The sequence below is a fragment of the Rhamphochromis sp. 'chilingali' genome (genome assembly GCF_963969265.1).
Source record: "Rhamphochromis sp. 'chilingali' genome assembly, chromosome: 1".
Lineage (NCBI taxonomy): Eukaryota > Metazoa > Chordata > Actinopteri > Cichliformes > Cichlidae > Rhamphochromis > Rhamphochromis sp. 'chilingali'.
Genome location: NC_137929.1, coordinates 35,991,861 through 36,017,371, shown reverse-complemented (window position 1 = coordinate 36,017,371; position 25,511 = coordinate 35,991,861). Strand labels below are relative to the sequence as shown.

At 44.0% G+C, this 25,511-nt stretch overlaps 2 protein-coding genes across 2 annotated transcripts; one reads left to right on the top strand and one right to left on the bottom strand.

Moving 5' to 3' along the window:
- Window positions 1-758: 758 nt before the first annotated feature.
- On the bottom strand, window positions 759-9,593 carry ajuba (ajuba LIM protein). Its single transcript, XM_080880437.1, has 8 exons — window positions 6,804-9,593; window positions 4,018-4,119; window positions 3,763-3,830; window positions 3,571-3,633; window positions 2,132-2,262; window positions 1,882-1,933; window positions 1,444-1,512; window positions 759-1,359 (listed from the first exon to the last, which is right to left on the bottom strand). Exons 1-8 carry the CDS (start codon window positions 8,380-8,382, stop codon window positions 1,228-1,230), a joined length of 2,196 nt encoding a protein of 731 aa, XP_080736563.1. The 5' UTR covers window positions 8,383-9,593; the 3' UTR covers window positions 759-1,227.
- A 5,716-nt stretch (window positions 9,594-15,309) lies between these two features.
- mrpl52 (mitochondrial ribosomal protein L52) lies at window positions 15,310-16,963 on the top strand. Its single transcript, XM_080892188.1, has 5 exons — window positions 15,310-15,383; window positions 15,643-15,712; window positions 16,039-16,106; window positions 16,546-16,610; window positions 16,684-16,963. Exons 1-5 carry the CDS (start codon window positions 15,350-15,352, stop codon window positions 16,834-16,836), a joined length of 390 nt encoding a protein of 129 aa, XP_080748314.1. The 5' UTR covers window positions 15,310-15,349; the 3' UTR covers window positions 16,837-16,963.
- The last annotated feature ends 8,548 nt before the right edge of the window (window positions 16,964-25,511 follow it).

The following is a 25,511-nucleotide window of genomic DNA, read 5'->3' as shown; positions in this document are numbered from 1 at the left end:
GGGCTTCTGTGCTGAGATGACCATATTTGGAAGATCCCCTCTTGCTGACGTTCATAACTAAGAGCAGAAAATGAATTAAGAGCAGTCTGAAGCCAGGGGTTTTGGTTCATGGGGATTTTTTCTTGAATATAACCGTGCCTTCATTACTTGACCCTTTTGGTCATGTTTAAATAAGACTGAGGTGATGATTGGTGATTAGTAGTGTGGCTTCATACTTAAAAGGAGCTATACAGATGTGATATTTGCTTTGAGAGGTCAGGCAGGAGTGTCTGTGGACTCTTAACTGCAGATGACATTGTAATTGTACAAGTTAACACCTGTAGAGGGAGTGAGTTTAAATACCTGGAGTCAATCGTTCAAAGCTATGGACAGTGCACAAGACAGGTGGAGTGGGTGTAGAGGAGTGTCCGGTGATTTGTGACAAGGTTTACAAGATTGTAATGAGACCTGCTATGATGTATGGTCAGTGTCATTGTCTCCTGACAAAAAGACAGGAGGCCAAGGTGGAGGTGTTAACATTTTCACTGGTAGTGAGCAGAATGGACTGGAGGGGTGAGCAGTTTGGAGACAAAGTTATTATAGAGACATGCTTAAGATGGTTTAGACGTGCAGAGAGTGGACATATGGGACAAAGGATGCAAAAAGAATATCTCAGAGGAGGTTCAGGATATTAGAGATGGAGGCAGATGATCCACTGTGGTGACCCCGACAGGCAGCAGCCAAAACAGACACGAAACAAGAAAGCACGATGACTCCTCTTTGAATTTTGACCTAGCTACACAATCTGTGTGAGCAGAGAAAATATTTATTACAACATAATCATTACAGTAATGTGTTTTCCAACTTGTACAGATTCACGTAACAAATCTCTTACAGTAAAGTCAAATTTAAGTGCAAAACTTCTGATAGCAATAATGTATGTACAAAAACAAAAAAAATCCCTCATTTCTCTACAGCAAACAGTAGCCACATTAGGGTAAAGAATTAAAAAAAGCAGTAGTTTTCCTGTTCCCTTTTAACTGTTGTACAGTAATAGTACAAGAAGTACAGCAAGCAGTACATGTGGCAATCAGAAACTGATCCAAGTCAGACAAAATAAAGGTGAAGTGTGAAAACATCTCAATCTCAGCAGGTTTGTTGTAAAGAAAGAGCGAATGGGAGGGGGATGGACAGCATATTAAGACCAGCTTTTACATAAAAATAAATCTACAGCTGCATAGAAGCCGATCAGTGTGTGTTGTGAGGGGGGACGTTATGTGTGGCGCACACTCTGTTCACATGGCACGAGTGGCAGAGGAGGTGGGAGTCCAGAGGGAAGCACTGCGAGCCGGGCTTATCGGAGAGCTGCTTGCCGCACTCCTGAGGGTGGAAGAGAGGAGACGGGGCGAGGTCAGCTGTGGGTTCGCTTCAAAACGAAGTCAGAAACGTTAAGTCGTCACTTACCTCACAGTGGTAGCACTCAAAGTGGTAGTCTTTGTTCATAGACACGACCCTGAGGATGTCTTCACTGCCCTGAAACAGCAAACAGGTCAGCAGAGCCACATTTCCAGTACTTTCCTGCCTGTTCTGTGTCACACTGCTGTGTAAAGTTTGGAAAACTGCCCAAAACAAAGTAAATTATGAACACAGTCATGCTAATTCGTTGCTGTGGGACAGATTCTGGTTCAAACATACACCGCTGAATCCGAAGTGTTGTGACACAGCAGCTTTTAGAGGGCAGTGTCTACACTCACGGTTCATGAGTGCAAGCCACAGCTCATTTTTTAACCAGGCCAGCTGACCAATCAGAGCAGATGGGGCCTTCTAGGAGGGAAGGCTTAACCAGATGGGAGCTTAAATGGTAGGAAGAGGAACAGTACGAGATAGGTCAGCGTTACTCACCTCAGTAGGCAAGATGGGTTGTAAACAGGCAGCGCACTTCGGGGCAAAAGTCCTGCAGTGAGACACAGGAGCGGTTATTTTTAAGCAGCAGCACATTCTGCAAAATGTTAAATGTGCAAACTTCATAACATCTTCAGTACAGAACAGCTGAAGCTCTTATAGCAGGAGTGTCAAACATAAGGCCCAGGGACCAGGATTTGTCCAGCAAAGGCTCCAGTCTGACCGTTTTGTGCTCGGGTACAATACTCACTTGTTGTAGTCTGCAACGCAGTAAATTTTGCTGTGCTGGTCAACGGTGAAAGGCACCCCATCCAGAGCCTTGGAGCACACCACACAGCGGAAACAACCGGGATGGTACGAGTTCCCAAGAGCCTGCAGGATCTGAGGGTGAGAACAACCAGATCTAAGATTTAAGTTCAAAAATAAAAATATCAAAGGCTGGATAAGGATCCACCAACTGCAAGGGAGTGGTTGGCTATTGTGAAGGATGTGTGTGTGTGTAGGAGCATAAAAGGAACAGAGAAAATTTTGTTAGGTTTTACTTTTTCTAGTCTTCCGTTTCTTCTTCCTCCAAAGAAAGCAGATTACATCAAAACAGACTACATCAGATTTGATGTAGGCCGCCCAGCTTTGACGATATCTCCCTCATCTTGAGTATAATGGCATCAAAAGCAAACATGTCTCTGACCAGAACTTACAATCTGGTTGCTCAAAAAACAAATAAAAGAATACAAACCTTGAAGCTGTTCTGAGTATTTTCAAATAGCAGTGATTTTTCCCCCCACCAGTCAAAGACTCACACAGCCAGCTAAACAGTACAGCCATTAATGATGACATCCTGTCACAGCCCTCTACTCCAGCTCCCTTTGCACCGTGGCTCTTCTGTTTACCCTCAAGTTACATTTTCTAGCTACTTGGGGACAGTTTCCAGTTAAAAGTGAGGTTTTTTGTCCCCATTGTTGTCAATCCCTTGCACATAAATGATTACTGGTTTTCTTTCTGTAATGCATTAAAGTCTCGAGTGATTTGGTGCCATATTTAAAAAGTAAAGGGGGAGGGGGGACTTCCCATAAAGCCAAAAAGAGCATCAGACTCAGGTAATAACAGGTTTAGCATTACCACACTGTCCTGCCAACATCCTCCACTTTCAATCAGTAATCCAGCAGAGACCAGACAGCGTTCAACAGGAGACAAAAGAATAAACTTTATTAACTTGAATGTTATACTTTAAGCAGCAGTGTTTCCAATTAAACTCCCAAGTCCAGCAGGAATGCATTTTCCCCTCTCAACACTGTTGCACCAACAAGTTTTCGAGCCACTGATGCAGAAAATAATGCTTGTGGATCACAGACACAGTGACAGCCTGCTATTTATATTATGGGTATTATGTGGTTCAAATATGGTGAAAAGTTTTAAGATAATCACTGCAGAGCCATTTTTTTCCCTTTATCAAAAACCCAAGGCAAACATTCCAGTGAAAATCTGTCGTGGGAAACCAACGAGCAGCCAACAGAAGGACGTCACTGAATTTCTCTACTCTCCGAGGTATTCTTCGAAAACATTATGGGAAACGTTGGATGTAAATAACTAAAAGGAAGATTAAAGATTAGAGCGTTTCTTCTGAGTTCTTCCAAATGTTTGGGAGGTATTTGGTGTGCTGGTTCTCACACACTCACACAGAGCCCTCACCTGTTCGAGAATAAGGTGGCCACACACGCTACACTTCTCCGCAGCCGCCTGGAATCCCGAAAACTGTAATTAAAACAAAGAGATTACTAATATCGCAACCTCGATTCCCCCCAAACCGACTCCGAGCACGTCTGAGTGTGTTTGTGTGTGAGAGAGGCGGATGACAAAACAAGCCTCGGCCTCGACTCTTACCATATAATCCTCTTTACAGTACACAGAGCCGTTGACATTGTAGAAGTCCTTGTTTCTCAGGGTGCGTCCTGCAGATGGGGGCAGAGGTGACTCAGCATAATTAAATCTCCACATTTTTGTGGTAAATGCTTCAAAGAGGGCGTTTGCAGAAGGTGTGGCGGTGGCACAAATTCATCATTAAGCCTGATCATCATTGCTGTGTTTGGTCAGGTGTGTGTGTGTCTGTGTGCGTGGGTGGGGGGAAGCCGTACTCACCGCAGGACACGCAGGTGAAGCAGCGAGTGTGATAGAGGTTTTCCAGAGCCTGGCAGGCGTTATCCGCCCCGTACACTCCTTTCCCACACTTCACGCAGGTTCCTGCCGGGACACAAACTCGCATTTAGTCGGGAGCAATGGCTCGGCGGGGGCTCTCAGCGCTCTGTTTACGACGCATTCCTGGAGAATGTGTCTGAAATCCAACTCCACACAAAGTGTCAACACTTGTAAATCCTCTCGTTCGCACCACCTAGGGGATTTTCACACAGTTAAAACCTCGTTACCCATGCCAGCCTGTTTGCTCATCCACTCATGAGTGTCTGCCGAGCCTCTCTGTTATTAAAGGGAAACTCCGCCGGATCTGACTTCTTGGCAGCTTTTCCAGAACATAGACGATTCTTTCTTCTGGAGTTTGGAGACCGAGACCTTTAAATTTAAACTTAAACCCCCCACATTAAGAGCAATTTGGAGACTTAACATCATAGCCATTTTTCCCTCCCCCTACCATGCTGGGGGCCAAAACTACAAAGCAAGCAACAACAAAATTAATAGAAATTAACGCTTGTGCAGCTTTCCTTAAATTGCTGGCCAGTGGCTAAGAAACAAGAAGCTTGGTGGCATTTTTGGGGGCTGAAATACTGAAGATAACCAAGCAAAATGGACCTACAAAAAAAGAAATGCAAGTAATCAGTTTTACTTCTGTGAAAAAGCTTCAAAAATGAGCCTGTTTGTCTCCAACCTCATTCCACAATCATATGTAAAGCAGAAATGTGGTGGCCTGCGCATCACTCTTTCTGTGATCAATTTAAGGGTTGGTCTGAGCTTTTTCCCCCCCTTCTCCTTTCTAATGTGGCTCAGGGAGTGCCACACAAATCAAGAATTCCTACACCCTGCTTCTGCGAGCTTGGACAATCCCTCCGATATTTAGGAAGAGGCATGAGCCGGTGCCAAAGCCAAAAACCAAAGAGCCGAAACTTTAAATATAATGTATGAAAACGGCTGCATATAGAAAGAGATGGAAAGAAAGCGGGGTTGACATTACTCACTGAAAAGAACGAAAAGAGAAGACTGAACTTAGGGTTTAAAAACAAAGGGTTTTTCAAAATAAAGCTCACTAGGGGCACAAAAGTCAAGTTGATACCAAAGAAAATGACAAATGTCACACTTTGAACTACATCTGCTCTCCTTTCATGACTTAAAACTAATCAATAGACACATCGCATGACTACATTTGTGTGACTACACCTTGTTCTTTTCACATCATGAGACAATATAAGGTATTTAAGGTGGACCTGTTATTCTTATTTCCATTTTGTTTTAATTATAGGACTCTACTAGAGCAGCTTTGCATGAGTCACAGCGCAAAATAATCCTTACTTATCTTATACTGGGTCTGTGTGGCCCCTCAGTTCATCCTCTTCCTGCTTTTTTCTGATTGACTGCCCCTGACAAACAGAAGCTTTCTATGCTCTGAGCCACATCCTATTAAAATAAAATAACACTCGCTGAAACGCATTTATAGCAGCCTGAAGCCTGAACTTTTGGCTCACACACTCGCACACATGCCGCCCTCCATGCTGGAAACTCTGAGCATGTACAAAATGAGCGTGAAACAGTGAAGCTTAAAAGCTATAAATCGACATCTGTTCAGTTTATGTTCCTCTTCTTCCATTTTTACTTTCTTTTTTCATTATTACTGCGTTTATTTTTTTTTAATTTTGTTCAGCTTTACACCTGAACACAGGTGTGTGCTGCCGAGCTGAGCTCAGGGCGTCTGTCTTCACGGCTCAGAGCTTCTGATTCCTCGCTAATGGCTGAGAGGAATACAGTATTGTATGTCCCCTCCAGGCACACATACCTGAGCTGAAAAACAGGCTACAGCACACCACCCCTGCACACGCCAAGGCAGCATTACACACACACACATATACACATGACTCACACACACATTGCGTTACTGTGGCCTGAAGTCACTCAAAGGGGGGGGGGGGGACACACCCTGCCACAAAGAAACAATATACACACAGAGACATACGCACATTCATCTAGCCATCCTAACACACACACGCTCGCGCACACACACACACTGGCACACTGAGAGAACTGGAGCCCTAATCTTGTGTGACTCAGTAATAGCTGGAGCTGTGTTTATATGGAACCATGTAATTTATGTCTGAGTGTTACAGCAGAATTTTGCACTTTAATCGGCGTGCAGATCCGCTGCATTAGCCCTCTGTGCGCACCACCACTGTGGCAAATTGGCAAGATGTGCAAACATCAGCTGACAACCGTGCGTAACTTTTAGCGCACTGATTTTCTTTCCTCTCTCCGGTCAAACACGTCTACTTGTCTGCATCTCGGTTTCTGAAGCCTGGCTGATGTTTTTTTTTTCTTTCCCCTCCTCCCCCCTCCCCTTCTCCACTCCTTTAATGCTTTGTGTGTTATGACCCTGCATGTCTCTGCAGGTTCTGTGGCACCATCCACCTATCCATACACACTCTTTCAACTATTAATCTGTCCATCCATCCATACAACCCTTTCATTTAGAGAGAAACCTGTGATCCGACACCAGGCGGTGAGGACAACAGTAATAACACAGTGAGGGGCGGACGCCGTGGGGACGGATGAGCAGTGAGGCTGCTGGCTCGGGTTAGGGATGTGATTTTACTGTTTTTAAAGTTAAACACAGCTGCCCATCTCCATCCAGTCCCACTGATTTGCTTCTTTTACTTTTTGTTTTGCAAAATAAATTTATAAAAATTTTTAAAAAAAAATAAGGATCTCACCAAAGAACTCCTGCCGGTTTTCTGTTGCCTCTCTCCCAGGCAAGGCTCCTGGCTCCTCCTGAGGTTTGGCCAGCCCTCCTGCTGGCGTGACGCCCGATTTGGCGTGAGGCGTGAGGCTGAGAGCCTGCTCCTTCAGCATCAGGCCCTCCAGCAGCCCATCGCCCTCCAGCGCAGCATCTCTCAGCAGAAGTCGGGTCAGCTCTTCCTGGTATCGGGTGCCGGGCAGGTCTGAGTATCGGGCCCTCTCTCCCATCGTGCCTGGATCTTTGCCTCGTACGCCCGCTTGCTGCTCTTCCCACCAATCTGGAGCTGTCTGATAACACGTTGCCGCGGGACTCCCAACCGCAGGCGGGTAGGAGTGACGGCTATCGTACACACCTGAACGTATCCCTGCCTCCAGGTACTGAGTCCAGGCCTCTACGGAGGTCACTCCGGCCCTGCCCGGGACTCCGTATCCAGTTGCAGAGCCTCCGGTCGGCACAGATGGGGACTGCTGCTGGGTAGGGAGGCCTCCGGATGCAGAATAGCGCAAGTCGTAGCCGAGACTGATGCCACTGGTCCGGTTGCTGCTGCAGCGGCTCCCCATGGGACTCCCTCCTCCTCCTCCGCTGGCCGTGCTGGAGGCAAAGCTGGACCTGGGGCTGACCAGCACAGACTCCTGGAAGCTGAAGGATGAGCACGGACTCAGGGTTGGCCCTGGCGGGTAAAAGAGGCCTCCACCTCCTACACCTCCTCCGCTCATATCAGATGGGCGATGTGGTGGATGAGAGAGGGATGCCGGCCGGGTGCTCTCCCACAGATCGTTGCCTGTGCTCAGCCGCTTGTAGAACAGGGTTTCCTGGAGAGACAGGCGTTTGTGCCGCTCAGGCTCAGAGAGGTAGCCGGGCTCAGCCAAGCCGCCTCCGCCGCCTCTGGGCGCCGATCCATATCCCGATGCAGCAGGGTATGGTGGCGGGACGGAGAGTGGAGGCGGCTGGGACAGGAGCTGCTGTCGTTGGACCAGCTGCTGAAGCTCCAATGAGTATCGACGTTGATTGAGGGACACCTTGGAGCCGAACGCTCCCATGGGGTCGCACTCGGGACTCAGGCCGGACTCACGCCTAAGGTGGGAATCTACACCTTCACCCAGGTAGCAGGAAGCCCGCTGCTGAGAGGAAGGACGCCTCAGCGGTGCCAAGGTAGAGGGGTGAGGTGGTTGCTCAACATCTGGGGGGATGGTGCCCACTGTGGAGGAAGTAGATGGTGTGGTGAGGAGCTGAGAGGAAGTCAACCCCATTCCTCCTGCTCCTCCTGTGCCGCCTCCTCCTCCTCTCCCACTTGCTGGCACACATGGATCACTTGTGGTTGCCGAGGCAAGCGGGAACTGGCCAGGTCTTGCGGGCGAGGCAGCTGCAGAGCTGGGAGCCAGCGGAAGAACGCTGCCCCCTCCTCCGCTGCCGCCCACAGGGACGCCGGTGTTGGCGTTGCTGTTATTGGAGTTGCTGGAGGAGTCGTGCTTTTTCTTCGACACGTTGAATTTCACACTCCCCGAGTCCGTTAGCTTCAGCTTCTCCAGCAGCTTGCTTATCGGCCTGTCCATGATTAAGCCTTCCTGTGCTCCCTCTCACACACACACCTGCCTGGGCAAAGTCAAGTCTTACAGCAACTCCCCCCTCTCTCTGTTTTTTTAAATGTTACAGAGTACTGCACTCAAATACAGTGTGAGTGGACGTACAGCAGAACAAAGACTGAAATCTACAGTTATTCCCTTGTGACGGCTACAATAAAATCTGTAACAAGAAATTAAAAAACTGGCCTGGAATCTAGTTCAAAGCTACAAAAGAAAAACAAAAGCAGGACCCCTTCTATACAGATACAATAAATACAAAAAAAGAGCAGATAAATAAAAACTTTTAAGACATTACAGGGTGGTTACATGACTTGAGTCCTGTGAGTCACCTGGCTGCCCTCATGTGGTAAATCCACAGGTACAGGTAGGCTGTGGTGAGGAAGAATCCATTGGAGTACAAAAAAATTACTAACACAATTCAATCCAGCCAGGAAACGGGAGAGACAGACATCCAGGAGACTTCTGCGTGGACCTATGATCGCAGAGGGCCTCCTTTGTGGACCCTCATGTGGCTCCACAGCTGCATGGTCTCTGTTTAAAGTTTTTAAAAAGAAGACTTAAATACACTCGAGCCAAGTCTCGGGCTGCTATCGCGGATCTCCTCCAGTCTGGGGTTTGAATTTCCTCTTAACGAAGCACAAAGCGGGGGGAGAGAGAGAGAGCGAGGGAGAGAGAGGTTCAGCAGGATGCAGGCTATCACCTCTTCATGTGGGTCCAGTGTAGACGAGAAAAGCAGAAATCCGCTTGTTCGCAGATAGTCGACTCACCCGACTTCTGCCATTCATCTCAGGGGGGAAAGTTACTCGGAGGAGGGAAAATAATGACAGAAAAGGCGTATTTTAGTTGTAAGCGAGCCAACGGAAAGCGCACACACCGCACTGGCTTTACACTCCTCCGTCCATCCGCCTGTGCTCGACTCCTTTTATCATTCCCGTTTTCAAAAGAGAAATCCTGTTCGGGACTCGGTAGGAAAGCAGCGGGGAAGTTTGGGAGGACAGCAGGAACTGAGGGGAAAACCGGCGCGCCGTTACACTCGAATCAACCCCCAGCAGGCCGGTGCAGGACTAAAAGAGCCGCTCGTGATAAATAAAAATCCCTCCCCGTGAGCACTGCACAGTCGACAACTTTGTTTCTTTCTTTCTTCCCCCTAAATAATTACTTACCTCCCCCTTCGCCCACAATGTCGTCAGGCTAACGAAAGCGCGACCAAGCTAGTTCCGGTTACGTTTTTTTCTAAATAAACCTCTCCAGATACGTGTTATGTTTTACTCAAGCAAGAGGATAACAGGAGCTCCTTTGTAGCATGGGTTTGTCCCAGATACGAAACAATGCTTTCGAGTAACGTTTAAAGTGCAATTTTGTAGTTTACAACGCCACAAAATCGGATTTGATAGCCTCCGTGTTGAAAGCGTTAGTTTAACGGCTTTTATATTGAAGGCGGAACATCGCGACCGTTACACTGCGTGTGAGTGGTGCGTTCGACTTAACGCATTTTAAACGGCGGCTTGTATCCCCCAACAAGGCCGGAACACCTTTTTACCAGACATGCTGTGTCGTCATTCATAACGCAAAACTCCACAGAGGATAACGCCAGCGAGACCGTCTCTACACAACTACATACTCAACATTTAATAAACATCATAATAATATAAAAAGAACACTTAAAAATAATCGAGCCAAGCCAAAACTGTTTTTTTTTGTTTTAAAGTTTCCTGTAACTAAATATTTAGACCAAAATAGATTGAAAAATGTTTCTATTCAGTTTCTGACTTTTTAAATGAAGACTTCAGCCTCACCCAAGGCCTTAGGAACCACTGAGGTAATGTCTAAAGTGGTGGAAGTAGTCATCAGAGTAGGTCAAGGGAGCAGCTCCACAATTCAACACTGCATTTACATTATAAGCACTGGACAATAAAATACGCTTAAATCCGTCATATAGCTATGCTCTACTTTTTTTTAAAAAAAGAAGAAGGTTATTTTAACAATAGGCTGTGATTTATTAAAGTGCAAACATAATTATTCTGGCTGCTAGTGATCTGCTTGATATACTACCTAAACTTAGTCAACTATTTTATTATTGATTACATAAGCTGCCAAAGAGATCTGCTCTTTTAAAAAGAGAGCAATATTTGCCTTAAAAATTTAGTTAATTTGTATTTATTTGTTCACCACTGGGGTTTAAGTCCAGTAAAATCACGTACTTCTACAACTGCACCGTTTTAATGCTCAAATTAGACACTTCCTGAAAAATAAAATTCAATAAAGTAAATAGGATTCAATTCATCTTAGTTTAATCTTTGTGCTTACATCAGTCATGCAGCAATGCATAAAAAAATAATGGTTTATTCAAACAATAAGTACCAATTCATTAGGTAGGTGTAAACATAATTATTCAGGCTGTTCAACTGTAGCTTCAGCTATTACACTAAAATTCACTACTTACTTTATATGTTTTATATAAGCTACCAAAGAGATGTTCTGGTTTAAAAAGTTCAATATTTGCTTTCAAAATGTAGCTAAGTGGTAAAAACTTAAGGAGTAATTTTACTTAGATCATTTTAGCACTGGTGTATGAGTCCACGGAAGTGACATTGTTGTACATTACAGTGTTTTAAAGGTCAAATCACACATTTTCTGGGGGACAAAAATCACATTTCAACAAAGTAAAGAGGTCTAAATGCATCCCCACAGGACTATTGCACATGAGGTGGTAAAACAGGGGCACATGTTCATGCTTGCTTAGCTTCATTTAAGTCTTCGTTTATTCTTTAATATGTTAGTTTATTTTATAATTGGCCTGTTTTTTGACTTTCACTGACTAATACACTTGGCTCCAGGAGAAGCATAAACAGGACCCCCCCCCCCCCTCCCCACCCTGGGGGCCCCTGAGAGGGTTAACCTGCCCCGAAGCGCTTCTAGCCATTAGGTTAGCGTTGTGATGGAACTCTGGATACACACGTATTCATGTGGTTGTGGCTTGGCACAAGCTTAAACTGTGAAATGACCACCAAGCCAAACCAACAGTATAAACAGTCCTGTTTTCAGAAATACCCTCATTTTGTCTGTGCTCATATAGGCTGACTGTAACCAAAACCACGGCCCTGTGCAGTTTACTGTAGCGCCAGCTGTAAATCCTAATGTTACAAAGCAGTAATGGAAAGTGACTAAGCTGAAATACACATTGAGAGTGTAGGCCACTTGGACTTGTCTACTTCAAAATAAGAGTGACATACTGCAGTTTTTTTTCACACTTCTTCACTTTAGCTGACACCAATATTTACTAGTTACCTTTCAAATTAAGACTTCCTCTTTATTTTTTCAACTTAATGCTGTTAAAGCACAACCAAAAGCACGTATATTTGCGGGAACAAGCACCACCTCGCTCTCCCTGCACATTAATACATCAACACCGTAATAATAAGCTCTTAGCTTCAAGGATATACATCCCTAATGTTTCCCAGTTGCTTGTAGTTCATTAAGAAGCCTCTGTTTTGACACAGAGCGCCTCTCTGGCTCTGTTTAACATTTATAATCACGTGTTGTTGCACATTAGAGTCACAGCAAGTGGATCCGCGTCGTTGAGGCAACGGGCCTACTTTGTTGTACCACCAGCCTGTGGAATGCGCGGAAGGACACGGCGCGGTGAGGCGGCCGGTAAATTTTTTCAGCGTGTCTGAGCTCTCCAAGGACGATACAGAGTAAACATCCCGCTGCTATTTCAGGACTACCCGGCATTAGTCTGCGCGGATTCCGGCCGATTTGCGGCACTTTGACGGAAACACCAAAAAACACAGCAAACACAGTCCGGCTGTATGCTGTGTTTGCAGGAGGCTCGCTGACCTTTCAGTTTATTTTATTTTTAAACATATGCCCCTCAGATCTCTTCCACACGCAGCCCATCGCAGCTCCTGCGGGTTTCACCGGAGTACCTTGCAGCAACCTCTGGCAACCTCTGGCGCTCGCCTCACGGCTGCGAGTGGGAACTTGTCTGCAAAGCTAACAGAAATTCTTCAGGGCTTAGTGTCGGTGCTGTTCATACAAAAACAGCACTTTGAAGAGCTGCGAGAGCGGCCGTGCTCTGCCGGTAATGATTACAGACAGGCACGTGAAGTGCAGACCCATCTATCTCCATCACTGTGTATATAAATCACTCACTATTTGTATTATTTCTCTTAAAAGGTAGCTGCAAATAGAACAAACACAGCTGCGAGGTGCCCCACAACCTCAAGTTTCTGGCAAAAGACCAGCTTTCCCCAAATGTTGATTTTGGTGATTTTATGAGCATTTTGTTTTTCAAAAAAAAAAAGTAAGACTGAAAAAATGTGGAGATTTAAGCTTATGAGCTTATTAGGCCTACACTTTATTTTACAGGCAACATGTTCTAAATTCAAGTTCTGATTACTTATTCAGCACCAAAACGCAACATCAGTCACCTCAACAAACTTCATATTATAAGGTTAGAGGTCCTAAAATAATACGGGTGATGATTTGGCGCCAGCAGCAAAGAAAAACTCCCTTTTAACAGGAAGAAACCTGCAGGTTCAGGGAGCTGTGCACAGTTGGGGTGAGGGAACGAGAAAAATGGCAACACTTACCAAAGCAAACACAAAAAGTTTAATGAACAATGGTAGTCATACTCTACCTTAAAATTGGAGGCACAGAGAACTAATATAATTGTTCCTTTGATGTTTTGGACACCTAGTTTTCAATGTTTCCTCCTTTTTGTGCTTTAAAGGCCCCAGCTGTGGGTCAGCTGATCTCACATTAAGGCTAACCTTGTGCGGGATCAAAACATCACACTACAACCTTTTGATCAGCTAAAAAAAAAAAAATCGGAATAACCTTTACACGATGAGCAAACATCTTTACATTTGAAAATTTCCAGCTTCCCATTAGCAGTCTGGATAACCTGCGACCTCTCTAGCATGAAAAACCTGTTTTTTACTGCTCTTATCACATCTGACATGCTAAAAAGTGAATAAATCACCTAAGCTGTTCTTTGAAAGATCTCCCTCCTATTCATTTCCATTATAACCTCATTATAAGTGGCGTTGCACTCACTCAAGAAACAGGTGCTCCTCAGACGTGGAGCGCCACGGGATGACCACAGAGGCCTGACTGGTTTGAAGTCGGCGAGTGCGACGGGGATGAAAAGAAATCAGCCTTCTAAACATTCCCAGATGTCTTGCTTCATCACCTTGTCGTGCCTTTGATATGCCAGCAACGACCACGCCATCCATAAACCGTGATCACACAAGAAAAGTGTGCTGTAACCAATTTCCCCGGCACATATCTGCACTTCCAAGAAAAAGCACAGGTGCCACATTAAACAGAAATGCTGCGTGGAAGCATTAACAACAACATGAGCTGCAGCCATTAAGGTTGTTACTTACAGCTGCACCTTTCCTTCACAGGTGGGCTGCGATGGTCCCAATGCAAAGGTTTCCAGCTGGATTAACCTCTTAAAGGCCCCCAAGGGGGAAAAAAGAGCTGCTGGGCCACTATTTACCCCTCTCCTGTCTGCATTGTTGCCCGTGTGTTCCCACCACAGAGTACACACACCAGACTCCATCAGACACACGTATGGCAGCTTTTTGTGGTCATTTTAAACACACATAGATTGAGGGATATGTACCATGTGCAAAGTTTTAACAGTTCTTTTATACATTTAGCAGTGCTAATAATATGAGTAAGTCTTTATTTCATTTGCTGCTATGCAACTGTGGAATGAACTGCTGACCCCTCAATCCACACACAACCACACATTCATACTTTACCTTTTTTCTCTGTACACTTCAATCACTTTGTTTACCTCACATCGACGGAATCTTTTAGATGAACCGTTTAACTTCATATGCATGTCTTTGTGCTAGTGAAGGAAGCTGGGGGACCTAAAGCATACTTGCAAGCTCATTACTAAAAGGCCCCAACAAGGTTTTATACCAGGATACTTTCACAGCCCACCATGTGGTGTTGTGCGTGCTCGTTTAAGGTCACATTTTCATCTCTAGGGGGGAACATCAGTCCTGAAAGTACGTTCTAATTCGTTATACTTCATGTGTGCTTTCCCCTAATTTCAAATACAGTTGTTGAGAAACATTTGAAACAAAGAACACACCTTTAATGTTTTAAATTACTTTTTATGCATGTATACCTTACTGTCCAATTTATTTGAATGTATTTTAATTCAGATGTGTCAAATTAATTTAATTAATTTATTAGTTTCTTTATTTAATTCGTTTATTTTTTTGTATATATTTTATTGGACACATAGATTGTCTTATTGTCTTGCTGCTTGTCAATAATAATGGATTGCATTTATATAGTTTTTCGAGACCCTCAAAGCGCTTTACAGTTCCACTACTCATTCACACACTGGTGAAGGCAAGCTACAGTTGTAGCCACAGCAGCCCAGGGGCAGACTGACAGAAGCAAGGCTGCCATATCGCCTTGCTTCTGGGCCATCGGCCCCTCTGGCCATCACCAGCAGGCGGTAGGTGAAGTGTCTTGCCCAAGGACACAACGACAGACAGAGCTGGGGATCAAACCGGCAACCTTCCGGTTACAAGATGAGCTTCCCAACCCCATCAATCACTGTCTGAATGGGGAAAAAAATCCATAATTTCAAAATTACATTATTACAAATGAGGAAAACGAGGCTTAATATATTATATATACTTTTTTCATGAAAGCTTTTTTATGCCACTGGGAAAAAAAGCATAATCCATGAGTAGGAAGAATATAATTTGGGTTTAATAAATCAAAATGTCAAGTTATTTTGTCACTATTTATAGATAGTAATTCGACATTTTGAGATAATAACCGAGATTTTTACTGATGGATGTGTAAAAACAAGAATGACGGGGCAAAGTGAATAACAGGACCTCGGCGTGTCTTTGGCGCCCCCTGGCGGTAGGCTCTAAATTGTGCAGGCAACATGGCGGCCCCCGTAAGGACGTTGTGCTGCTCAGGTGAGACAGAGGTTATCCTCACATATTTCCCTGTGTGTGTGTGTGTGTGTGTGTAGTTTCATCGCTGAAGCTGAGTGTGATAGCTGTAATAACCTGCTTTTACCAGGCTCCCTGCCTGTGCGAGTGACCGGCGTCAACGCGGTGATGTTGACGAGCAAAGCTAATGCTAATGCTAACAGTGTGTGTACCTGCTCGTAAACGCCACATATCTAATTAAACAGGCTCGTGTAGGTGACTGTTTGTTTGATGTTGTTTTCAGTGCTGAGGTACTCGCGCAGACAGTTCAGCACAACGTGTGGAGTCCAGGCTGGAGAAAAGTGGCGGAAAGAGTGAGTTCACTGTCATTTAAATAAAGATTTCCGCTGTTTGAATGTGGATTGATCGATTGGATGAAACCTTTAATTAAAACCTTTAGACACCCTCACAGCAGCCTCACAGGCAGGAGTGAATGGTCGTCAGCAGCAGCTTCATTATAACACATAACGTTTGCACTCACAGCGTCACAACAGCATGAAGTGTACGAGGAGAAATGCAGATGTTTCATCTTTTCTTTGTTTTTAAGAACCTGGGATGGAGTCAGGTTAAATGTGTAACTACTGAAAACCATTTAAAAACGAGACTGTGCAGGTTTATTGAAGCGTGTGTTATCTTGCAGACATGGACTTGCTAGAAGCGGCACAGAGTACGGGCCTCTGACAGATCTGCCTGATTGGTCGTTTGCAGGTATTTATATTTTTTTATAGAGAAAAATAAAAATCTGTAAAGCTGTATTGTTTGTGGACCATCTACAGGACATCATTTAAAATGTAAATAAAGGAAAACAGAAGAAGCAGCTACTTTTGTCTGCTGTTTTACTCACAAAGGGTTGGCACAGTGGGTAGCTCTGTGTGTTTCTAAGCAAAAAGACATCGTCCCTGGGTGGGCTCGAACCACCAACCTTTCGGTTAACAGCCGAACGCGCTAACCGATTGCGCCACAGAGACTGTGGGTCATGTACAACTGACTGAGCTAGCTATGCTAATTTATACTGATCTTTGTGAGTTTCATTGTGTTTCTTTCCTTCTTATCCTGATAAATTTTGAATGCATTTTGCCTGAAACTATTTGACAAAGCTGCACCAGCTGATTGCTTTTGTGCCAACTTTGTCTTCTTATATGCACAGATGGACGGCCGGCACCTCCAATGAAAGGCCAGCTGAGGAGGCGGCAAGAGAGAGAAGCTCTATCTGTGAGTGTCACATAAAAACCTCCTTATCGTCTTTAGCACTCCCACTCATCTGTTCATCTCTTTTTCTTCTCAGAGACGTATTGTGATGCTGAACTCGGAGGTGGACCGAGGGATGGAGGCGTGGAGGGAGAAACAGGAGGAGGCCAAAAGAATGGAGGAGCACAAAAAGTCTCTTTTGCTGAAACCCAAAGGGAAACTACTAATGAAGAAGAAATCTCAAAGTTAGAGGCCGACTATCCTAACTCTGATATTCCATGCTGATATTCAGGATGATGGATGTATTTATGATGGGTTTTCGTCTGCTCTGTCATTTGTGTTTTTCTCTACTCATGCAATAAAATGTTTCTTCTTTATACTCTGTCATGCATTCGTGGGTCCTTGTGGTAAAATCTCAGCTCATGTGCATCTGCTTCCACTAGAATGCAGCATTTCTCTTCTGTGAGGACGCGAGCTGGCTCGAACGCCATTTTGTCTGAGGCTGGGCGCAGAGCAGTACTGCTGGGCTGGCAGTAGAAAGGGAGGAGCTGGCACACATAAAGCAGCAGTGATACAGGACCAGAGCGAGGGGTTCACACCGTGGCACGCTGCAGTAACCGTGTTATTAGCTGAAGACAATGACAAACCCCTCAGTCCTGAGTGGCTCTGGGAGACCTGCTCCAAACTAAAACACTGATTTGTGTGAGATAAGGTTTAAGAAAAATCCAAGCTATAAAAGCACAAGGTCTGATGATAACAGTAAGCTTTATGGTCAAAGAATCACATTCTTTATTTTTCCTGGGGAATGCACTAAGGAAAAGGAAAATCTGGGGTTTTCATCGGGCCTTCCTGCAAGCCTGGTGCCTGGAAAGACGATTATCCGGCTGCAGGCGAGTTTTTGGCAGGAAGTTTAATCCCATGGAAAGTGATCTTTTTGGTGTTGACTCAAAGTTTTTTAGGTGGATAATGAAGATGCAGAAACACTTAAAAAAGCCAATAAGATGACGGTTGAGTTTCAGCGCTGGTCGATTTGCACTGACCTTAATCTGTTTTAACGTGTGAGACGGCACAAAATCCAACCCTGGCTGTTAAAAGGAGCAGCTGTGCCTTTGTTTAGTCAGCATTAATTCACTGCAACTTTGACTTGTAAACTCAGTATTTATGAAATGAGGTAAGCCCCCCCCCGCCTGTCTTCTCACCCTCCTTTCTTCCCCCTTCCTCACATTTTGCCTCCGTCTCTCTCTCTTTGCCCGGGTCTTGTGCAGACTTCAGCACAGTCCCATGTAATTAGGGCTTCTAGCCGCTGAGTTGCAGATTCTTTTCCGTGGAAGATGGGAAGTTTTTCTCTGAACCTCCCCCCACCTCCTCTGTGTCTTAACGTTTTCATACAGCTGACCAAAGGAGCTGACTCTTTGTAGTGTTACAGTGTGGGAGGACGTGGTGCAGACCACAGAGGGACTTAACAGACAAAAAAAAAAGAAGTAAGAAATTTCAGCAAGGTGACTCTAAGTTCACACACATCCTCACACCTGGATCATAAAAGACTCCCGACTGCACCGGCAGTGAGAAATGGAGCTCCTCATTCTTTCTCTTGACTCACTGTCTTTTCACATGGATGTCTTTTCTCCTCAACAGCCTCTCCCTCTCGACTCCTCCCAGCCTCCCCCTCCCCTCTTCCTCTCCTCCCTGTGTTGTTTTGGTTTTGTGGAAATGAGAACCAGATGTTGCTTATTGTGCAGAAGTCAGCGATGGATGGATGGAGGGAGGGAGAGAAGGCAAGAGGAGGTTTGGAGGGGGGGTGTTAGGTGAGGTTACAGGGGCTACAGGATAAAGGAAAAGGTGGGCGCTTGAAGGATGAGACAGATGTGGTTATATTTGAGGATTAGCTGACAGACCTCTGTAGCTTCAGCCAGAGACCAGATATGAGGAGGGTAGATACTTCCTGGGGGTGCAAAAGGTTGGGGGGAGGGGGGTTAGTTTGTGGAGGGTCTGATTCAGCAACTTTGTCCCAGAGACCGCTTCCTGACCTGGGTGAAGTGGGGGTGTGGGGCCGTTTTAGTAGCATGTTTGTCAAAATTACACAGTCTGAGTATCCTGAATGTACACGACAGAGAGCTGGCCCCGCAGGCTGCAATTATCCTTGTTTGCTGCTAGTTGGACAGTTAACCACGCGGCTTCCGTGGTATAACTTGTTTGTCCTTCATGCTACAGAAGCATCGGCATAAATAATCTTCAGCGCTTTATGGGAATTGTTGGTGACAAATCTGAGGTTGGGCTGAAGCTGGAGGAGTGAAACATTAAATCAGGACATGTACTTAAAATAAATGACAGCATGTCAGTGTAAAAACAAAACTCATCTGGAATCAAAGAGGGAAAGAAATAGTAAAATTATCAACAGAATACTCGCTTGTTCTTGCCAAAGTGACTACATTCATTCTGTTTTTGAGTTGTGGCTTTGTAGAAATACAGCCAGGTTTACTAAGAGAAAAGGATGCAAGGCTTTCTAATATTGTTACCTGGTAGAGCACAAGTGAAATAAGGTGTGAAAAACATTTTTCAAACCTTTAATCCAAATAATAGATCCCGATTCTATAATTAATTATTAAAATGTTCCTGATATAAGTGATTAAAAAAATTCAGACACCTATATAGAAAAAAATGGTCCCTTTGACCACCTGCTGAAGTTCAAACTGAACATCGAAATGAGGAAGAAAATTGATTTGTGACTTTGAAAGTGTATGATTGTTGGTTCACACACAACCATCTCTTTACAGAGACAAAACATCCAGGGAGCCGCAGGTGAAAGTCGTCAACGCCGAAGAAGAATGACCAGCGTGCTTTGAGCTTACAGGAAGGAAAAGTTACTCAAATAAACACTTGTTACAAACCAAGGTACGCAGAAGAGCATCTCTGAATGCACAGCATGTTGAACCTTGAAGAAGCAGGGCTACAGCAGCAGAACCACACTGCTTCAGCCACGAACAGGAAACGGAGGCTACAGTTTAAACAGACTCATCAAAACTGAACAACAGACAAAGAGACAAATGGAATGAAAAGCTCCACCCTGCCTTATATCAACAGTTCAGACTGCTGGTGTTGTAGGGTTGGAGATATTTTCTTGGCACACTTTGGGCCTCCCAATACCAACTGACCATTGTTTAGACACCACCGCCTGCCTGAGTATTGTTGCTGACCATGTCCATCCCTTTATGACCACAATGGACCCATTTTCTGATGGATGCTTCAAACAATTGACCTTTTTATAACCCATAACCAGTCAAACACCTCTTGACTTTAATGGGGTTTAAATAGTTGGCTATTCAACCTTTTAAGACAATTCTGTGAAGATCATTACTTGCTCAGCACACGCCAGTAACGTCCTAGATTTTCTGTGTAATAACATGGTTTTATTTTTTAACTATGCCAACAAGTATACATAAAAAAATGAACAATCCAATTAAAGGAAGTTTGTTCCCATGCTACAGTATTGTTTGACCTGTTTGTGGTGTTGACCGCTATGATGCATGTTGACTGAAAACGACGCAGTGCTGTCGTACACTGTTATAGGTGCAAAAATGCAAACAAAGAGTCATTTTAGCCCTCAGCTGGGTGGTTGCTAGGCAACACGCTAACATTGTTTTTTGTAATGTGTAATTTGGCTTTTGCAGACAAAACTGAGACTGTCATGAAGTTAAAATCACAGAATGCATTCATGAGACATAACATAACAACTTTGACATGACACACCATGTCATAACCCTCAAACTGGCTTCTTGAACATGACAATGAGTTCACTGTATTCAAATGACCTGCACAGTCACCAGACCTCAGTCCAGTAGAGCACATTTGGGATATGGAGGAAAGCTTTGATTGCAAATTTTAAATTCCGATCAGTTTATCTGCTTTTCTTTGGCTGGGCACAGATATGGTTTGAGTGAGCGAGTTTCTGTCCACCACTGAAAACCAGCAGAACGAGAAAAAGGAGAGACAAAGAAGTGGTACTGAAGTTTTAGAGTAGAAGTCATAATGTAGGTCACCCAAACAAAGTCCCAGGTTGAATTGCAAGCAGCTGTCCTGGCCACTTCCTGCCTGGCATGGAGAAGGAGTGCTGAGCCCGATGGTTGGTCTTGCCCCGCCCAGCCACACTGTATGAGCTCAGCATTAAAATGGCTGACAGACAGAGACAGAGAGAAAAGGGAGGAGAAAGAAGAATGGAAGCCAACATGGCTGCCAGAGGTTTCATGTGCATCCTTCTCTGTGACCGGACACAACTTTGAGCAGATGCTTGGCAGTCAATTCTGCAGCAGCTCCAAACAGACATCCAAACTGGTTCACAAAACAAAGGGAACAGAGTGAAAGAATGTGCTGCTTGTCACAGTTTGTTTCCTTTATTGCATTTTCAATCCCTGCAACTTACCAGCAACATCTTTCTCATACATTAAACACAACTGTGTCCTCTGAGTGTCTGCCCATCAAGATGGCATCACCTCAAAAACACAACTGATTCCCAGGCTAAAATATAGAGCTGTCTGGGAGCACCACCACAGTTTCCCTAGAACTGCACAGGACATATGCAGTATCATTTAAAAGGAGCACAGGGAGAAGACACTGTTAATCTGACACTCTTTAAAGTAACTGAAGCCACATAACTACTTGCAGTATGCAGTGGTTCTTAACCTGGAGTTTTAGATCCCCACAATAATTCAAAGGAGCTCTGACGAGACTAACAGGAGGAAAAACCAGAAAAATGTCTGCTACACAAAATGTGGCCTTGTTTCACTGTTGTGAATTCTTATTTAATAGGTTTAATTGTGAACTGCTGGTGAGATTTTCTGCTGTAGTGTTTGAAGTTTTGGATTTCTGCTTTTAATTTCCTGATTATTCTACAGTGAGTCCTTGTTTTATTACCCAGTCTCTGTTTACTTTATGGTTGTTTTTGTGATGGGCTTTGCTCTATGTGTTTACTGATGTTTTGGTGTTAGGGTCAGTAACCATAGTCATAATTTCTGTCTCAGTCTGTCTATGGATCAACCCTTTGTTTTCTTTATCATGTGTTATATCTGCGCCTCCTTTGGTTTTTCCCTGTCTTACTTTGAAGGGCTGTTTTCTTTGGTGTCCTGGGTCAGTTTTGCTTCCTGTCTGTCCATCCTGATTGCCTGATTTTTGTTGCTCGTTGCTAACTGTTTTCACCTGTGTTCAATCTTCTGCGCAAATTTCCATTCTCATATTTTTCTTTCATTTGGTCGGTCCTTCCAGTTTAGTTAGTCTTTGTTCTTGCTTTGTCTCCATACCTTGGATTTCCCCCCTCCCCTATGTTTTTGACTTCATTTTGGCCTTTGGTTTACTTTAAGGTTTGTTTTATCTCCGTAGACTTGGGTTTCAACCATTAAAGCTTACATTTGTTCATGACCTCTGCCACTTGTGTCCTGTGTTTGGGCCCCTCCAATCTACTAATCATAATAAATTAAAGGTTACCATTTATTCTTCAGATCTACCCCCCCCAACACAATTGACTTTTTTATAACCCATAACCAGTCAAATATCTCTTGACTTTAATAGGGTTTAAATAGTTGGCTATTCAACCTTTTAAGACAATTTTTTGAAGATCATTACTTGCTCAGCACACGCCAGTAACGTCCTAGATTTTCTATGTAATAACTTGGTTTTATTTTTTAACCATGCCAACAAGTATATATATATAAAAAAATGAACAATCCAATTAAAGGAACTTTGTTCCCATGCTACAGTATTGTTTGACCTGTTTGTGGTGTTGACCGCTATGATGCATGTTGACTTAAATGCTTGTTGACTGAAAACGACGCAGTGCTGTCGTACACTGTTATAGGTGCAAAAATGCAAACAAAGAGTCATTTTAGCCCTCAGCTGGGTGGTTGCTCGGCAACTCGCTAACATTGTCTTTTGTAATGTGTAATTTGGCTTTTGCAGACAAAACTGAGACTGTCATGAAGTTAAAATCACAGAATGCATTCATGAGACGTTGTAGTTGCATGAAAGCAAAAAGGAAAAAAGAGGTAATTTTAGCCCACTGGTAGGTAGTTGCTAAACAACATGATGAACTCATAATGTCTGATATAGATAAGGACCTTGAGGGGCCTAGGAGGTACCTGTGTGCCACTTTTAGCAGCGCAAGTCTTAATCGTGTAGGAGGAGTTTGCGGACAAAGAAACAAACAGACAGACAGAGCTTTTTTGTTTTATAGCAAGATAAATGAAAAATCAAAATGCAGCTGCTTTCCCGAAGTTAACTTGCTTCTGTTATTGCATCTGTATAAGACACATTAGAAACTTTAGGATAAGTGCACGGGTAACTGAAGCCTAATGTTTTGTCTGCTGGAACAGGAAGCATTCCCACACAGCATCTACAAATCCTTCACTGTTCGAACAGAGCAGCAGCTGGATAAGTTGACAGAGTGCGGGAGAGAAGTCCACTGAGACAAATGGAAAGAGCAGGTGACAGAGAGTTTAGCCAGAGGAGGAGGAAAAAGGTCGAGCAGATGTGCAGAGAAAAAAAAGTGGAAACTGAGGGGTTAGTCAGGTTACTTCTGTCAGGTTTACTCCTGAAAGTGAAGCAGAGGGTCTCATTCAGTAACACACAACCTTTGCATGACAACAGGTTAGTTAATGAATTTGAGAAGAGTAGAAACAGAGAACCAGTGTGTGACAAACTACACACACCTCATGATTCAGTTGCTTGTAGATCCACCAATAACAGCGATGACTTAAATACGTTTTTGTGTCTCTCACATCACAGTGGAAGAATTTTGATCCAATTACAGTTTACAGTGTTGCTTCTGTTCATTGAAATTTGCAGTCATTTATGCAGAGTTCTCTTAAACTCCCACCTCAGGATTTCAATCAAGCTGCGGTTTGAACTTTAATCGGGCCATCGCGACACTTTCATTCTTTCTTTTTTCAGCCATTCTCTTGTTAATATGCCTGTGCTTGGGATTCCTGTGATCACTGACCCAGTTTGGGCAAATATGGCCTCATGTTCGACTCTTTGCAAACAGAGAAGTTTGTGGTTGACTCAGTGACTGCAAGGTGGCCAGGTCCCATGGCTCCATCATGCCTCTACCACTGCGCTGACAGTTGGTATGAGGTGTTTGTGCTGATATAGCATTTTAAAGAGGGTATACTTTCCTTTTACCGCGACTGTAGGTACCACATTTATGCAGAAATGTACTTCACGGTGGGCCGCTACTCTGTAACGTCCCTGCTGAATGTGCATTGCTGTCTATCAAACTTTACCCCCACCTCTTTTATTATGCTCTTTTTGTTTAGAGTTTTGTTTACAGAACATTTAACAGATTAAAGACCCAAATTTCCCCTCCTGATATGCTGGCGTGCAAAACTGAGGTTTATAATCACGAGTTTGCATGAAACCTGAGCCCAGAGTGTTGCTGCATAAATGCTGGATGTGTAAATAAACATTGTTTTTTCCCTAACAAGTTTACAACATGCAGTGATTTGTCAGTGTTGTGATGACAGCTTCTTTCTCCAGAAAACAATGACCCCAAAACAGAAGAAATGCAGCTTTAAGAAGCCAACGATAGCTCGCCTTAACAAGGAAGTGGTGCATTACATGGACTATATTGCTCTTTTTACTGTCTTTTGTTTTCCTTAAAAACAACATTAAGCTAGTTATCAAATTACAATCTAAAATAGATAAGGCCTGAACAAAATCTGCATTCATAAAGAACAAAATGCACAAACAGGGCCGCAGATAGAAGTGCTGAAAACTAAAAGTAAAACAGGCGAGGTCAGAGTCGCTTAAATATTCTCCTTAAGTTTGTGGTTAATCCATCATTATTGTTATTTACCATTTGCTGTTGTGTGGATGTGAAGGGTTAAACCAGAGAGGAAAAAAAGGGTAAGGGGGGGAGGAAGAAAGAGCAAAAACAGACCAGAGATACTTGTGGTAAGAAGAGGAGGGGTGGTTCGAGTCTGCAGCCTCAAAAAAAAGAAAAATTTTGCAGCGGGTGAGGAAATAAGAGGAATTAAGGGACGGGGAGGAGGCTGCTTGCAAAAAAAAAAGTTTTTGGAGAGGAACTTGCAGAGGGAATCATATCCCCAAACCTATGAGATAATTTCTGGCCATCCCTTCCCTCTTCTCAGCTGACTTACTCGCTTCTTTTTCTTGTTTTTCTTTCTGTAAAACTGTTTTTATTTGCGTGTTTAATGGCATGTTTTAAGAGAAACGTTACCTTTAAATGTGAACACACACACACACACACAAAGAGGTGCAGCATCCACACACACGCATGTGCAGGCTGCAGCCGATGTTTCAAGAATACCAGATGCTCGGCTGGAAAGCGTTTCTCTGAAAAATGTGACCGTTCCATCATTTTTTCCAGCTCGTTCCTCGACACATGACTGCCGACTTCGGGTCCAAATCAACCAGCGGTGTAACTGTATCCAGACGGCTCCTCTGCAGCCCTCCAGCAGCTGCACCAGGCTCTCCTGCAGCAGGCTCAAACCTGGTGAAAGCCCTTTATCAATTCAAACGTGACACATGACCTTTGACACATATCTCTCTCTGTCTTTTCTCTTTTTTCCCCATCTTTGTTTTCGTGCCGCTCTGCTTATTAACCCTTTCTCCTCTGAAGGCCCAGCACTGCGCTGTTTTCTCTGCTTCTGAAGGTTGCAGAGAACACTTACTGTAGGTCGAGGTGCTCACGGCTAGAGCTTATATGGATACTTACAACAGATTTTAGATGGTTGTGCACAACGGAAATCAGACAGCTTTTTTCACTTTCTCTAAGGCTGTGCATGAAAACACAGAAACACCGCAGTAAGAGCGTAATCACCTCAGTTCAGTTCTGATGACTGTTTTTGTCCCACACAAGAGCATATAATGAAACGAAACACAAAAAACCCTCCTGAATGGAAAAAAAGGAGGAGAAAA

Excerpts from the sequence above, each read along its gene's own strand:
- ajuba (XM_080880437.1), bottom strand. The coding sequence starts at position 8,382 with ATGGACAGGCCGATAAGCAAGCTGCTGGAGAAGCTGAAGCTAACGGAC. Across the intron at positions 4,120-6,803 it reads AAACCGGCAGGAGTTCTTTG|GAACCTGCGTGAAGTGTGGG; the intron begins GTGAGATCCTTA and ends GTGTCCCGGCAG. Across the intron at positions 3,831-4,017 it reads CTTCACCTGCGTGTCCTGCG|GACGCACCCTGAGAAACAAG; the intron begins GTGAGTACGGCT and ends CCCCATCTGCAG.
- mrpl52 (XM_080892188.1), top strand. The coding sequence starts at position 15,350 with ATGGCGGCCCCCGTAAGGACGTTGTGCTGCTCAG. Across the intron at positions 16,107-16,545 it reads GCCTGATTGGTCGTTTGCAG|ATGGACGGCCGGCACCTCCA; the intron begins GTATTTATATTT and ends TTATATGCACAG. Across the intron at positions 16,611-16,683 it reads AAGAGAGAGAAGCTCTATCT|AGACGTATTGTGATGCTGAA; the intron begins GTGAGTGTCACA and ends TTTTCTTCTCAG.